The sequence below is a fragment of the Alosa pseudoharengus genome, unplaced genomic scaffold, assembly GCF_046254945.1.
Source record: "Alosa pseudoharengus isolate Yale_2024_CS ecotype anadromous, Long Island Sound unplaced genomic scaffold, YU_APseudo_1.1 YU_APseudo_1.1_scf_8, whole genome shotgun sequence".
Lineage (NCBI taxonomy): Eukaryota > Metazoa > Chordata > Actinopteri > Clupeiformes > Clupeidae > Alosa > Alosa pseudoharengus.
Window position 1 is genome coordinate 33,685,629 of NW_027468870.1, and position 14,667 is coordinate 33,700,295.

Genomic DNA, 14,667 nt, shown 5'->3' on the forward strand with positions numbered 1-14,667 from the left:
GGGGGGGGGGGAAGGTGACTTTCAGAACATTTGCAGTTTTATGCCATTTTTTCAAGGGAAAAAAAAATCTTTTTCAGATGTTTGCAAAGCCATAATCTTTTTTTCAGTGAGGAAAACCATAGCATCATGCTTAGTTGAGTCTGTGTTTCTATGTACACTCCTCTCCTTCTCTTACTTGCATTGGGAAAGCAGTATTTTTTAGGTGAGGTTAGCTGAAACTGTGGTTATGGCGCCCTCCTGTGGCGAACACTAGCTCTTGGTTGCTCGGAGCTTGCGGCGAAAGTACTCCGGGGCGGCATCCTGCAGCCACTCTGCGTCCACCAGGCACAGATCCCTCATGTAGCAGCGCGAGGTGTGCAGCAGCTCGTTGAACACCACGTATGCCGGCTTGCCCTGGAACAGAACGGAGGACGGGTGGATGCTCACGGTCTGGTGGGTATCCAGGGCCACGTAGCTGCCGTCCGGCTGGAGCTCGGCAGCGTTGGTGAAGAGGCCGTGGGCCAGGCACCGGCGGACGTTACTCAGGTCAGCCTGAGACGACTCCAGCTTCAGCCCCAGCTGTGGAGAAGGGGCAAAGTTACAGGATGGATGCATTAATGAGGGCAGACCAAACATCTTACTGTGGCATTCTGAATAGAGGTACAATTGTAGATGTGATCACATGTAATTTAGGAAAAAGGTAGGATACTGTGCTGAATAACATCATCTTTATTTCATTGCTATAAAACATTAAGTTTGCATGCATAGGATGACATTTTGCTACATCATTAAAAATGGAATACTTACTACCCACCCCCCCCCCCCCCATCAAAAAGATCCTAGGCCTCTTACATGAATAATTTAATAAATATAATCCAGTACATTACACAACACTAAATTCTATTGTTTAAAGTTTTGTTCACAGGCATTAAAGGAAAACACGATTTTTCACATAAATCTGTTTCTCGAGGTGTTACACTGTGGGGGGATTTTAAAGATGCCCCAAAAGTGTAGCACTGTAGCTGCCTGACAGCTCTAGCTGCTGGCTACAGCAATTCGAGCTAGGTAGCACCGATTTTTTTTTATTGTTTTTTTTTCTCCTACCAATAGTACTCGGTGACCTCGAGAAACAGAGATCTGCGTGGGAAATGGCCAGAGCTCTCCTTAAATACAGCTACACCATGACAAGTGACAAGGTCTTTGTACCTTGATGCAGATGTCCCTTAGCTGGGCACGGACTTCACCGACTAGCCCCATGTTCCTGCTGTTGACAAAGTTTTCCCGACACCACTCCTGTTCCACAGCACACACAGTAAAATCAGCTTTAGAAGCAGATCCATCTTGCATAGAGTTATTTACATCGACGCAGACTAGGAGGCTTTAAATATTTATGAAACTAGAAAAGCACATGTGGCACTAGCACTGCTGTGTGGCCAACCCACCTTATTTCCACTGACTTTCTTGAATGCTCTATAGATATGCAGCAGTGTCATGTGGTCACCCTCGCTGGACATGAATTTCCTGCGCACAGAGAGCACGTCCTCCCTGCGTGCAGGGGGATTGTAGAGTACTGAGTCCACAGAGAGCAGGGACACGATGGTCAGCACCTCCTCCGTGCAGCAGAACTCAGGGGCCAGCAGGATGGTCTGTGGACAGTAAGGGCATCATTAAACTAAAGTATCTTTGCCATTAGCATCATGATGCAGCCAAGGCACATGAATCAGCAACGGTTGTATATGACAACACACACACAGACACACACATACACTTACTCACACTTGCTCTCACTACCAAAAAATATGATAATTATTTATAGCTGCTATGTCTATTTATAGCTGCTGTTGTTGTGTTTGTGGTGCTATTTAAGTTCTTCAAGTTGAGTCATAAACACAAAAGAGGTAGGAAACAAATACAGATAAATGCAAAGGTCATTGTCAATATGACAAAACTGGTATATTCTGTGCTACTTAAGTGTCTTGATGCTTTCAAAGACAAAACACCTCTCTCAAACATTCCTTCAGTATCTCACTATGGGAGACACCCTCGACCAACCCTCGACAGACGTGGTGTCATTGGTGCTTCCGCAGTTGGTCTCCCATAGTGAGACACCTCACTCTGTTATCAGAAAGCAGAGGTTACATTAAGTAACCCAACATTTTCCCGCACTCTCACCTTGGAGAATCTGGGCTCCAGAGGGAAGTTGGCCATTTTCTTGCCCAGCGTGGTCAGTATCACCTGGTCATCCTTTCGCTCCACAGCCCCGAGAAGTTCCAGCTGCTCGACTGCCATGCGCAAGGACTCTGTACAATCACATTCAAACCATCTTAGTATTTGATGTTAAACCACAGATTCTAAAATGCAGCACAAGGCGTCACAAATTTCAAATACAAAATTACTACAGTACTACTAAAGTGCATATTATATCAAACACAGTAAGATATTCTCCATGATAATGCCACAAAGCCTGTAACATGTAACATGCTGGGAAAGTTTTAAATGATCTTAAGGAAATGTATTTTGCCTCACCAGGGGAGGGTTTTGACACAAAATCAAAATTGAGCACATCAGGAATGCCCAAAGCCAACAGCTGGAGCATCACACTGGCAAGGTTACATCTACATCGGAAAAAAACGATCCAATATTACTGTAACAATAATTACGTACAAAAGCCTGGCAAACAAAGCACTGCTTCAAATACATATTTAATGTAAAAGAAAAGTCAGTGAAAGTCACTCAAGAAAATCACTAGAACTCTGATGTTGACTAACTTGTTGCCAAACTAACTTATCATAAAACATTTTAAAACCATTGTGGCTTATCATAACCAGTAATCTCCAAACAACGTACAACTTAAAAGCTCTGTGTGTGAGACGTGTTTGGAAGGCGTGTGAGGCGTGTTTGGAAGGCGTGTGAGGCGTGTTTGGAAGGCGTGTGAGGCGTGTTTGGAAACTCTCTTCACCTCTGGATCTCAGGCACGGTCATGTTGGCGAGATTGTCAAACTCGTCCTCGGTGTAGAGGCGGTAAACGGAGCCGGAATCCTCTCGGCCCGCCCTGCCTGCACGCTGCCAGGCCTGGGCCTTGGACACCCGCTGCACCGCCAGCACCTCAAGACCACTGTCTGCAGAGCAGGAGAGGATGAACATCGGATAGATTTGCTCCAGCACATAAGCACTAACAGTGGACAAAGTATTGTCCAGCACATACAGCGGGGAAAATAAGTATTGGACAAGTCAAAATTTTTTTCAGTAGGCATACTTCCAATGAGGCTATTTGCATTAAATTTTCACCAGACATTAGTATGAACTGAGATAATCCACTCATATAAAAAAATCCAAACATTAATGTCCATAGGTAGAATTATGTGTAATAAAGTGGAATGACACAGGAAAAAAGTATTGAACACGCCTGCTGAAATTTCTTAAATACTTTGTGGAAAAGCCTTTATTCGTAATGACAGCTTCAAGGCATTTCCTGTATGACGAAACAAATCAGTCACAGTATTCTGGTGTGAGTTTGGCACATTCTTTTAAACAGATAGTCCTTTAATATTGAAGATTTCAGGGGTCCCTCTTGTGAATCCTGATCTTTAGTAACTTCCAAAACTGTTCAATTGAATTGAAGTCAGGGCCTTGATTTCCTTTCTCTGAAACCAATTGAGAGCTTACTTTGCTGAATGGATTGGATCATTGTCCTGCTGGAAGGTCTAGCCATGTCTCATCCTCATCATCCAGGTGGATGTAAAGATTCTCCCAGAACAAAATGACTCCATTCATCATTCCTTCAACTGTATGAAGTCTGCTAGTACCATGAGATGCAAACCTCAAAACCATGATGCCACCACCTCCAAAACTCACTGTTGGTATGGTATTTTTAGGGTGATGCACAGTGCCATTTCTCCTCCAAATATGGTGTGTAGTATGACATCTGAAAAGTTCAAGTTTGCTCTTGCCTGACCAGAATACATTCTCGCAGTATTTCATAGGATTGTTCAAATGTTGTGTAGCAAGCTTTCAACAAGCTTTGACATGTTTTTCTTCAGCAATAGAGTCATGTGGGATGAGCGTGCATAGAGGACATGGCGGTGGAATGCATTACCTATGATTTTCTCTGTAACAATTCTACCTGCTGCCTCCAAATCTTCTGACTATCCTTCTGACTTCCTGGTCAGAAATCTTGCAAGGAGATCCTGTGCATGGCCAGTTGATGATGCAGTGATGTTTCTTCCACTTGCAGATAATGGCTCCAATACTGCTTGCGGGATGATCCTGAAGTTTTGAAGTGCATCTGTAACCAGTTCCATTGATATGTTTTGCAACAATAATGTTGCAAAGGTCTTGGGAGAGCTCTTTGCCTTTACCCATCATGAAATGTTTCTTGTGTGACACCTAGGTAACAAATTTTTTTTTATAGCCCGCCAGTATGTACTAACCCAGCTTATATCAATTTGCACAGACAGGAGGGATAATTTCTCTAACTACTTATAGATTCCAGTTTGTTCCTTGTCATTCCTCGCCTTTGTGTACTGCTTTTTCTTAGCGTGTTCAATACTTTTTCCCTGTGCCATTCCACTTTTTTACTGATAACCCGTTGCCATTGACAGCGGTAATTATATGTTTGCAGCGGTAATTACATGAATTTATTTTACCTTAGAACGTTGGGAAATCCCTTTCAAGTCAATGGAGTGTTCTACTAGCATTGTGAAGAGCCGCATAATAAGTGTGGATAACCTAAGTTAATACTAATGTCCGGTGAAAATTTCATGAGAATAGCCTCACTGGAAGTATACTTACTGAAAAAAATGTTGACGTGTTCAATACTTATTTTCCCTGCTGTAAGCACTAACAGTGGACAATGTATTGTCCAGCACATAAGCAATAACAGTGGACAAAGTACTGTCCAGCACATAAGCACTAACAGTGGACAATTTTTTGTCCAGACACTAGATGGTGCAACACTTCAATGCAAAATTAATATTCATACAAATATTATAACATCACTATTTGGCTACACAACCAAGGCTTACTGAGCGACAACAACCACCAGCACGGTATAACAACAGAGTTGAGAAATGTGTACTGGGTATAACAGCACAACAGAGAAAACAGAATTTTGGGAAAGCAATAACTGATAACAATGCAGTGAAGAGACTGGGATGAGAGTTCCTGTACCTGGATTGTACCGCTTTGCTTTCACCATTCCTGTGTCAATGACAAACTTGATCCCCGATATAGTGATGGACGTCTCAGCGATGTTAGTGGAGAGGATAACTTTTCTGCAGCCCTAAAAAGGAGAAGAGAATAGTATGTTTTAATAATTTATTATTTATAACCCCTTTCTCAAACTCAAGGTCGCTTATAGTGGCCTTATAGAATAGACAGTGTCATTGTATAGTATAAGTATAAGTATATATACTCTTTTGATCCCGTAAGGGAAATTTGGTCTCTGCATTTATCCTAATCTGTGAATTAGTGAAACACACACAGCACACAGTGAGGTGAAGCACACACTAATCCCGGCGCAGTGAGCTGCCTGCATCAACAGCTGCGCTCGGGGAGCAGTGAGGGGTTGGGTGCCTTGCTCAAAGGCACTTCAGCCGTGCCTACTGGTCGGGGTTCGAACCGGCAACCCTCCGGTTACAGGTCCGAAGTGCTAACCAGTAGGCCACGGCTGCCCCAAAGTGAGACCTATGTTTGAAACAACTCTGATAAAAATCAGCAGAGTTCCAAGAGATTGCCTCTCTCACAAAGCACATTGAATGACCACTATGCCTGACAATTGAAACTTATCTGTTTTTTTTCTTCTTTCAAATGGACCTCAGTGAAATAAAGCTTCCATATGGGTTTTAATTAGGCTTGCCTTCATAGCCAGAGCGTTATGTGGTGAATAGTCTTAAAATTTGAGGCAATGCACACAGCAATAGGCGTTCGTAGAAGTGGTGTGATGGTAACCTTTGGGGCAGGCTGGAAGACCCTGAGCTGCTGGGCAGGAGGGAGTGCGGCGTACAGAGCAATGACCAACATGGGCCCACAGCTCTCCGGAAGGTGTTTGGCGATGTCACGGCAGGTGCGCGCTAGAGCCTCAATCTCCTCCTGGCCTGTCAGGAACACCAGGATGTCGTGGGACGGAGGCGCTTCCTGTGACATAAACCACAAACAAGGACAGAGAATGACCATCATTCTAGCTAATTCAAAACGGATTTCTGTTATACACATGCTATACTGTAGAACACCATTCCACTAAACTAACATGGTCACTATAGCAGTGTTACTGTGGTGTTTTTTTTTTTTTTTTTTCAACGTACCTGGTGGATCTGGAATATGGAGACCAGTGCAGCTTGGAGGTAGTCTGACTGAGGCTGTTTGGTGTAGAAAATCTGGATAGGGTGCTGTCTGCCCTCCAGGTACAGCACGGGGGACTTGTTGAAGTACTGGGAGAAAAGGTCCACGTCCATTGTGGCAGACATCACGATGACCTGGATGTGAGGTGTTGTGGAGAGGATGACAAAGCAAACAAACAAATTATGAATGTGATCTACAACAGAGTCCATTTTCACATCAGCCTTTGAAGGCAAGACTGAAAAAAACTCCCTCTCACTGGATTTGAACTTGAACGATATAACAAAGCCAGACCTACTACCCAAGATTATGTGACAGCACCAACCATTAAACCATCCTGCCATCATATCAGTCATAATTACCATGTGCTGACACTCACTGAACCTGATTCTAATCTGTATACCTGTATAGTATCACCATGTATACCTGTATAGCAGGGGCGGACTGGCCATCTGGCATACCGGGCATTTTCCCGGTGGGCCGACGCACCTTTTGGGCCGATAAAATAGGCTATATACTTTAATCGGCTCAAAGGAAAGACAGTCAGCAGCCCATTAGTTCATTTTCCATACTGACACTGGACTAATCCAATAACAGCTCGTCAGGCCCCACCCCTCCCATTTTGACTCAGAATTTTGTGAGCGCATCAAAGTAGTTACTCGTAGTAGAAATTGTGGCGGGTGCCGGTAGTGCTTATTTTGCAAAAATGACACCAATGTAGAAGCTTCAAATATATAATATTGCAAGTAGGCTAGCCTATGTCAACAACATGTTGAAGTTCGTTGAATTTGAGCGAGGAGATGTAAGCAAGCATACTGAGGGACAGAGCAGGTGGTGGAGAGAACAAGAACTCAGTGATGGAGCAGGTAGGCCATGTGTGACATGCCATGCTGACGATGATGATGACTTATTAATTAAAATCATGTAATGACATGGTAATGATAGTAAGGCCATGCTGTGATCACAACAACAAATAGTGCAACTTAAGTTTTTTAAAGAAATGATTTGCAAACCTGGACAGCAAAAGAGTGTAAAATCGACGTTAATTGTTGGTCAGTTTCCATCAGACCCCCATAATTCAACATCGACGCATGAGTGGTGGTTGGTCTCTTAAAGTAGGGCGTCGAAAGGGTTCTATCTCAGAAGGGTTCTCTTAGTAAAGATGGGCTAAAATACTGTAGACTGACGGAAATGTAGGCTACATATTCATATTCATGCACAAGCCAACTAAGCTGTATATAACCTATACGATAGGCTACTGAAAGACAATTAGCTCTTGGGAAAGGGAATTAGCTCTTGTAGCTACTGTTCTAAAATGTGCAATGTAGGTAGATATAGTATAGCCTACCTACAGGAATAAAAATATTTCCACCAACAGGCAACAAAGTTGCCCTTTTATTTTCTGTTCTTTCAGTTGTCCTTTAGTCATGATAACTGGTATAAATTACAATAAGGATAGAGTGATAGTGTAGGCTACACAGAGGACAAAAGGTCAAGATTACTTTCTGTAGAGAAGGGCCATCTGAACACAGCAAGTGTTTGCATTCAGAGAAACGTTAGCCTGTCCATCAGCTATTTATTCTTCATAACTCAGGTTTTTACTAACCTCAGTCTGTCAGTCAGCTCTTTATTTTGCTGATTGCGGTCTGTCAGCTGAAGAATATGCCAGTTGCCGACAGTTATTGGGGTGTGACCATAGCTTCACGTGTATATTTTGTTAACAAGAAAATTAAGCAAAGTAAGGGGGCAAAAGGTTATTTGAGGATAGAAAAGTTTCCATGATAACACCCAAAAAACGCTTTGTAAGGTGGATTGATGTCATATCCCTTATTGGTTTGCCAAGACGTCAGTCATCTACTGAGAAGGTGAACACCAAATTCTGATTGGATAGTTGCATATAGGAAATAGGAGGGCCTTTGACCCCTTTGTGAGGTTAAAGGATGGAGCACAGCTGCTCCGGCCTCAAATTCTGCACAGATCTGAAATTGGGTTAAATATTCTGCAGAACATACATTCACTCTACTGCTCAGAGGGCTAATTTGGTCTTGAATTGAACGGGTAGGTGTGAGTTTTTTCCACCACACAGGCCTACATTTGTCCATTTTCAGTGCTCCACGACACTTACTTGTAAATATATGCATATTTAAGGGTAATGCAAGGATTTTGTATTTAAGTAGGTGTACCCGACCGATTTGAGGGCCGCTTGGGCCAAATAGGGCCGTTTTTTGTCCCAGTCCATCCCTGCTGTATAGTATCGACCATGGATGACAATTCACAAGGTTATACAAAATTACCACAATGAAACTCCCAATCATTCACTCAGCACAAATAAATGTTAAATAACGCAATAACTTACTTTCAGGGGGTGCTTGTTCTGTTCACGGCGCTTCTTCTGCGCAGTTTTCACCACGCCGAAAAGCACGTCCGTGTGAACAGTCCTCTCGTGGGCTTCATCCAGAACCACCACAGTGTACCGCAAAAGAAGAGGGTCTCCGATAGCTTCACGGAGAAGCATGCCATCAGTCATAAACTTCAGCTTGGTTTCTGGAGAAGTTACATCTTCAAATCGTACTGTGTAGCCAACCTAAACACAACAACAGGATTCGTGTTACTAACACGCAGTATTAATTAGCTCAAACAAGGTAGATGATTAGTGAATGTCTTTTGGTTCAACTTTCTGAAACAGACCAGCTTTCCAAGTTGACTTTTCTTTTCTTCTGCAACTCTTCCTGCCAGAGATATAGCAGCAACACGACGAGGTTGAGTTATGGCCACGATGCCTTGTCGCCCTATGCCAGCTTCGTAAATGTACTGTGGAATCTGAGTGGTCTTGCCAGATCCTGTCTCGCCTGTAACAAAATGCAAAAATCACATCGCGAGGGTAAGTCATCCAATGGAAACAGACAGAGCCTCTATCTTTCTGTGATATTGATATTAGCTCATCAGCGACTAGCAACAAAGCTAACATGGGCAGCTAACGTTTGCTTGTTCTTCTTACCTATTAGTACAGCGTTATGTAGTTGTCTCAACTGGTTGATAAGCTGAGATTTTGCTTGATATATTGGCAGATGTTTTCTCTGAACGTCTATTGGTACAGTTGCATTTCCCTTTCTGGGTAGCAGCATTCCAGGCTTCTTGTCAAGGCGGAAAAAAGGAGACCCCGGCTTAAATCTCTTAGCCGGTGGAGTATCGGGGTCGTAGGGCATGATCTGGTGAAAAACACTGAGCGAAATGAACCCGTGTCTTTGGGTCTCCCGGGTAAATGAATTACAAAATTATAGACAGAAAGCGGAATTAAGAAGAATTCTTTTAGAACGGTTGTTTACCTCACCCACAAGAGGAACCGAGACCCACGTGGTAAATTACATTCATGTCGCGCAAAGATGACGTATGTCTAGCAACCCACCAAAAATTCCATCTTTGCTTTCCACTGTCTGGTTCTTTCGCAACTAGATATATTATAGAAATATAATCTAGAGGTCTAGAAATATTCCATTTTTGTTTATTTTAGTTATGCAAATATTGACTCTACATTTATATGACTCTTTCCAGGTTATTAACATACTGGGAAGAGAAATAAAATGTTGTCAGCTAGCTGATGACACGGCTATCTTTCTCAAAGATGAAATGCAGGTCAAGAAGGTGATTGAGTGTCTTAAGGAGTTTTCAAATATATCTGGCTTACATTTAAATCTTAAGAAGTGTGCTCTTTTTCCCTCTAGTCTAAAAGATGATGTATCTATCTATAACTAAATTTGAAGGTATTCCAGTTACAGACAAAGTTACATATTTAGGTATAGTCATTTGCAAAAATCAGTTAGAAAGAATTCAGTGTAACTTCCACCCCCTCATCCCAAAAATTAAAAGTAGGTTTAATTTATGGCTAATGCGAGACTTATCTATCAAAGGTCACATACTCCTCTCCAAAACTGAAGGCTAGTCTCGCTTAGTTTATCCCGCTAGAGTGTTGGATGTACCTAATTCTGTGTGTAAAGCGATAGAGTCTACCTTATTAAAATGTATATGGAGGAACAAACCTTACTACCTCTGGCCAATATCTGACTTACAATTGATTTTTAAACAAATTTGCTATCTCAATACATCCTAGAGAATACAGTGTCTTTGCTGCACTGCCTGATGTTTTTTTGAGATTGCTGGGTTCTAAAACTCCTGAGCAATCAACTATACAGACAGATCTTTTACTGAATGGTATTAACATAAAAGATAGAAAATGTAACAATAAATGGTTAAGACAGACAATACTTAACCCTGTCACACCTCGTTGTAAAAGTTATTGGGACGGCATCTTTGACAATATTCAATGGGATAGGATTTGGTCTTATTACAATAAATATGTTCTAAATAACAAAATCAAAGACATTTATTTTAAGATAATCCACTTATTTTACCCCACCAACTCTCTGCTTAAAAGATACAGAGATGATATATCTGACGTGTGTCTTCTGTGGTTGTGTGCTTGAAACTGATTGTCATTTATTTTACGAATGTATCTACTCAAGGTTTTTTTTGGATAGAATTATAAAATATGTATAGTGCTGTGTGGTTGTGCAATGTCACTTTTCAAAAAAATAATGTTATATTTTTTTATGAAAATGAAAACATTAATAGAGATGGTGTCTTTACGATAAATTTGCTCAATATTGGGAAAATTTCATATTCATAAACGTAAATGGGGGAGGGAAACCTTGTTTTGCAGCCTTCAAAAATAAAGTAAAATTCTACATGGACACTATTGTTGGACTCAACAGCTGAAAAGCTGACAGAACTATATGTATGTTCTGATATTATGTCCTCGTGTTGATTTTTTGTACCCCTGTTTGTTATAATTTGTATGGGGATTTTTGTATAATTTTTTTTTGTATAATTTTTTTTTTTTTAAATAGATAGATAGATAGATAGATAGATAGATAGATAGATAGATACTTTATTGATCCCCAAGGCGAAATTCAAGTTCTCAGTAGCATATAGACATCACACACAATATGCACTTACAGCAGAAAAAGTAATATAAGTATTTAAATGTAAAAAAAATCCACTGCACAATAGAGACAGTAGAAGATAAATATAGGATACTATACAGACTACATAGAGACTACGATTGACAATCTTATCACTACTACACAGGGTTCTCAAGTTTTGAGCTCAGCTTGGAGTGAGATAAAAAAGTGTACAATGAGCACACATTTTATAAAGTAAGTGCACTAAGATGAGTGCACCATTTAGCCTACTATAAGGAGTGCATACAATCTAATCTAATCTTGATTTAGTAAAACCTGTTCACTAGCCTAGCAAAAGGAGTACACACGCATGGACAGATTATGAGGCAGTGTGCGCCTGAGCAAAGATGAACTAACTCAGCTAATTTAGGGGGGTCTGGGGGCATTAATCCCTTAAATAATGACTTCTGGCAAGTTTTATGCGGAAACATTAATCCTTTGAGACCTAGGCAGTGTAATTTGTCATAAGGACCACACATCCTCGGCTATTTCTTGTTTTTGTTGTATTTTTCAGGACAGTTAGGGATTTTTATAACACTTGCATAGCCTAGCTATGTCTCTTATGTTAGCCTTTACATCACCTGTATATCAAAAAGTATTTGTGTTTTTGCATTAGTGTCACAGGAAGCATGCCAGTAGAACTATTCATATTTAGATTATGTGGAATCTAGAAATATAGGCCTAATCGTGATGGTGGGATATAGCTTAGCAATTTACAATATGTACTGAGTGACATAAATAATTTGTTCATTAGACTATGAATTGCAATTTATGCACTTGAGTATTGTAACTGAACCATTGGATGAAGAATGTGCCAGAAATAGCCTGTTATGTGCGGATGCACATGTACATGTAGCTAAAAGCACAGTTGATCTGTGCATGTCGAGACCAACTTTTGATTATTTGATAAGGACAGCAAGTTCCTTATTTTGGGTTGCTATTACATTAGAATTGCAGACCAAAGACTGTGTAGAAATGTGCTTTAATTTCAAAACCGAATTACTTGGCAACAGCTTATTGTACAGCGGAATGCTTTACTTCCCCGTATTCGGTAAGGTCTGCTGTTTATTTTGATATCATGATGATGTCATTATGTGTTCATATGTCATATCAGTCAAGAGTTCGTGTCAGGATCATGCCTGGACTAGTGACTTTGGGCCACCCTGGTGTCCATTCTGTACGTATATTGTTCTGTGTCATGTGCTCTGTGTTTACCTGTCTGGTCATGTGTCTTTGTCTCCACCCATTCCCTTATATGGTCTGCACTTCCTGTCTCGTTAGTTTCCCTCCCACCTGTTCCCTGTTATTATCTTGTTGGTTTCGTCCAGTCCTCTGTCTTTCTGTTAATTGGTCTGTGTACTTCTACCCTCCTGTTCCTCTGTCTTTTATTGGTTCGTCTCACTGATTTTCCTGTCTGAGTTCTGTTCGTTTGTAAGTTTGTATATTGTAGTGTCTTAATAAAGCGTGTTTGTCTGTAATTCTGCCTGGAGAAGTCTTGCGCTTGGGTCCTATCCTGATAATCCTGACAGTACGAACCGACCAAAGTATGGACTCTGTTTTCCACATGGAAGAGCTAAGCCAGGTGGAGTATACCCTCAGCAGGCTTAATGAAGAACTGGTGAAGTCCACTGATTTGGAGCGCCGGCAAGCCATTTGTTCAATGATGAAACGGGCAATTTCATCAAAGCCCGGGATGATGGAGGTGCCGGGAATGGCCCAGGGGAGTCCTGCTCGACCAGTCCCCAGTCAACCCCTCAGGTGGTCAGATTGGGTCTGCTCCACCTCCAACCAGCTAGCCCAAATCCTGAGGAATCGGCATTCTGGGGAACTAGTCTTGCCCTCAAGCTTCCCTCCAGAAGGAGACGTGGCTCCAAGCGTCAGCCAGCTCAGTCGCACGACGTCACACCTCCTGTGTCCAGCCCTGAGGTGCCTGTTCCTGTGCCCAGCCCTGAGGTGCAGTGCCCGCAGCCGAGTCCACTCCTGTGCCCTCAACCGAGTCACCAGACGCCACGCCCGCAGGCCAGTCGCCTGAGTCGGTCCTGCCTCCCTCTGTCTGTCCGGCCCCCTCAACCTCTGTCTCTGTCTGCCCAACCCTATCCTTATCTACCCCTGTACCTGAGTGTTCGTCGACCCCTGTTTGTGAATGTCCTTCCCTGTCTGACCCTACCCCTGTCTCTGTCCCAGTCACTGTGCCCGTCACTGTCCCCGTCTGTGACTCTGTTTTCAGTCCCATCCCCATGCCCATTATTGTTCCAGTCACCGTCCCCATTACAGTCCCAGTCACCATCCCAGTAACTGTCCGTCACCATCTACCTTCCTGTCCCTTCTCCTGCCCCTAAGCCTGTCGTGTCTGAGTCTGTTGTCCTGCCCAAGTCCGTCCAGTCTGCTTGTGCCCTGCCCGAGTCTGCCCAGTCATCTGTCTGTCCTGCTCGTGTCTGCTCTTATTGTTCCTGCTCTGCCCCAATGGACGGTTGTCCTGAGCCTGCCCGCCTGTTCCTACCTGTCGGTTCTTGTCCCGCCTTCCAGACCCCCTCCACCCACCCTGGTTGGAATTTCAAGGGACGCCAGGAGGCATCTGTAGAGGGTGGGGTACTGTCAGGATCCTGCCTGGACTAGTGACTTTGGGCCACCCTGGTGTCCATTCTGTACGTATATTGTTCTGTGTCATGTGCTCTGTGTTTACCTGTCTGGTCATGTGTCTTTGTCTCCACCCATTCCCTTATATGGTCTGCACTTCCTGTCTCGTTAGTTTCCCTCCGTTTCTGCTCACACCTGTTCCCTGTTATTGTCTTGTTGGTTTCGTCCAGTCCTCTGTCTTTCTGTTAATTGGTCTGTGTACTTCTACCCCCTGTTCCTCTGACTTTTGTTGATTCGTCTCTCTGGTTTTCCTGTCTGAGTCCTGTTCGTTTGTAACGGCGCCCACACACAGTTGCGTGCGTTGCAGTGCTGGAGACTCATCCTGTTCACTTTACATGGGCTTACGTCATCCGTTGTCGAACTGAATTGTGGGTCCGTTGCGTTGCTCCTGTTGCTCGCGTTGAGAAGTTCAACTTTTGTTGCACTGACGGACAAGTGAACAACAGACGGCACCAGCCAATCAAATTACGGTTATACTTAAAATCATTTGCATAGCTACCGTTGGGAACACCCACTGGCATGCGTTGACTGAACGCAACTGTGTGTGGGAGCCGTCAGTTTGTATATTGTAGTGTCTTAATAAAGCGTGTTTGTCTGTAATTCTGCCTGGAGGAGTCTTGCGCTTGGGTCCTATCCTGATAATCCTGACAGTTTGTGAGATATTCCACCGAGAAGAATGGGAATATGGGTGCAGATA

At 42.8% G+C, this 14,667-nt stretch overlaps 2 protein-coding genes across 2 annotated transcripts in view; one reads left to right on the top strand and one right to left on the bottom strand.

The window, feature by feature from the left end:
* On the bottom strand, positions 1-9,675 carry dhx33 (DEAH (Asp-Glu-Ala-His) box polypeptide 33). Its single transcript, XM_076275342.1, has 12 exons — positions 9,314-9,675; positions 9,004-9,164; positions 8,672-8,899; positions 6,282-6,452; positions 5,929-6,114; positions 5,149-5,260; positions 2,939-3,098; positions 2,506-2,594; positions 2,152-2,279; positions 1,422-1,625; positions 1,186-1,272; positions 1-558 (listed from the first exon to the last, which is right to left on the bottom strand). Exons 1-12 carry the CDS (start codon positions 9,519-9,521, stop codon positions 250-252), a joined length of 2,043 nt encoding a protein of 680 aa, XP_076131457.1. The 5' UTR covers positions 9,522-9,675; the 3' UTR covers positions 1-249.
* p2rx1 (purinergic receptor P2X, ligand-gated ion channel, 1) overlaps positions 9,120-14,667 on the top strand; it is a 27,684-nt gene continuing 22,136 nt past the window's right edge. Inside the window, exon 1 of the mRNA XM_076275348.1 lies at positions 9,120-9,196. The gene's annotated coding sequence lies outside the window, so the exon portion shown is untranslated. The remainder of the gene's footprint in view (positions 9,197-14,667) is intronic.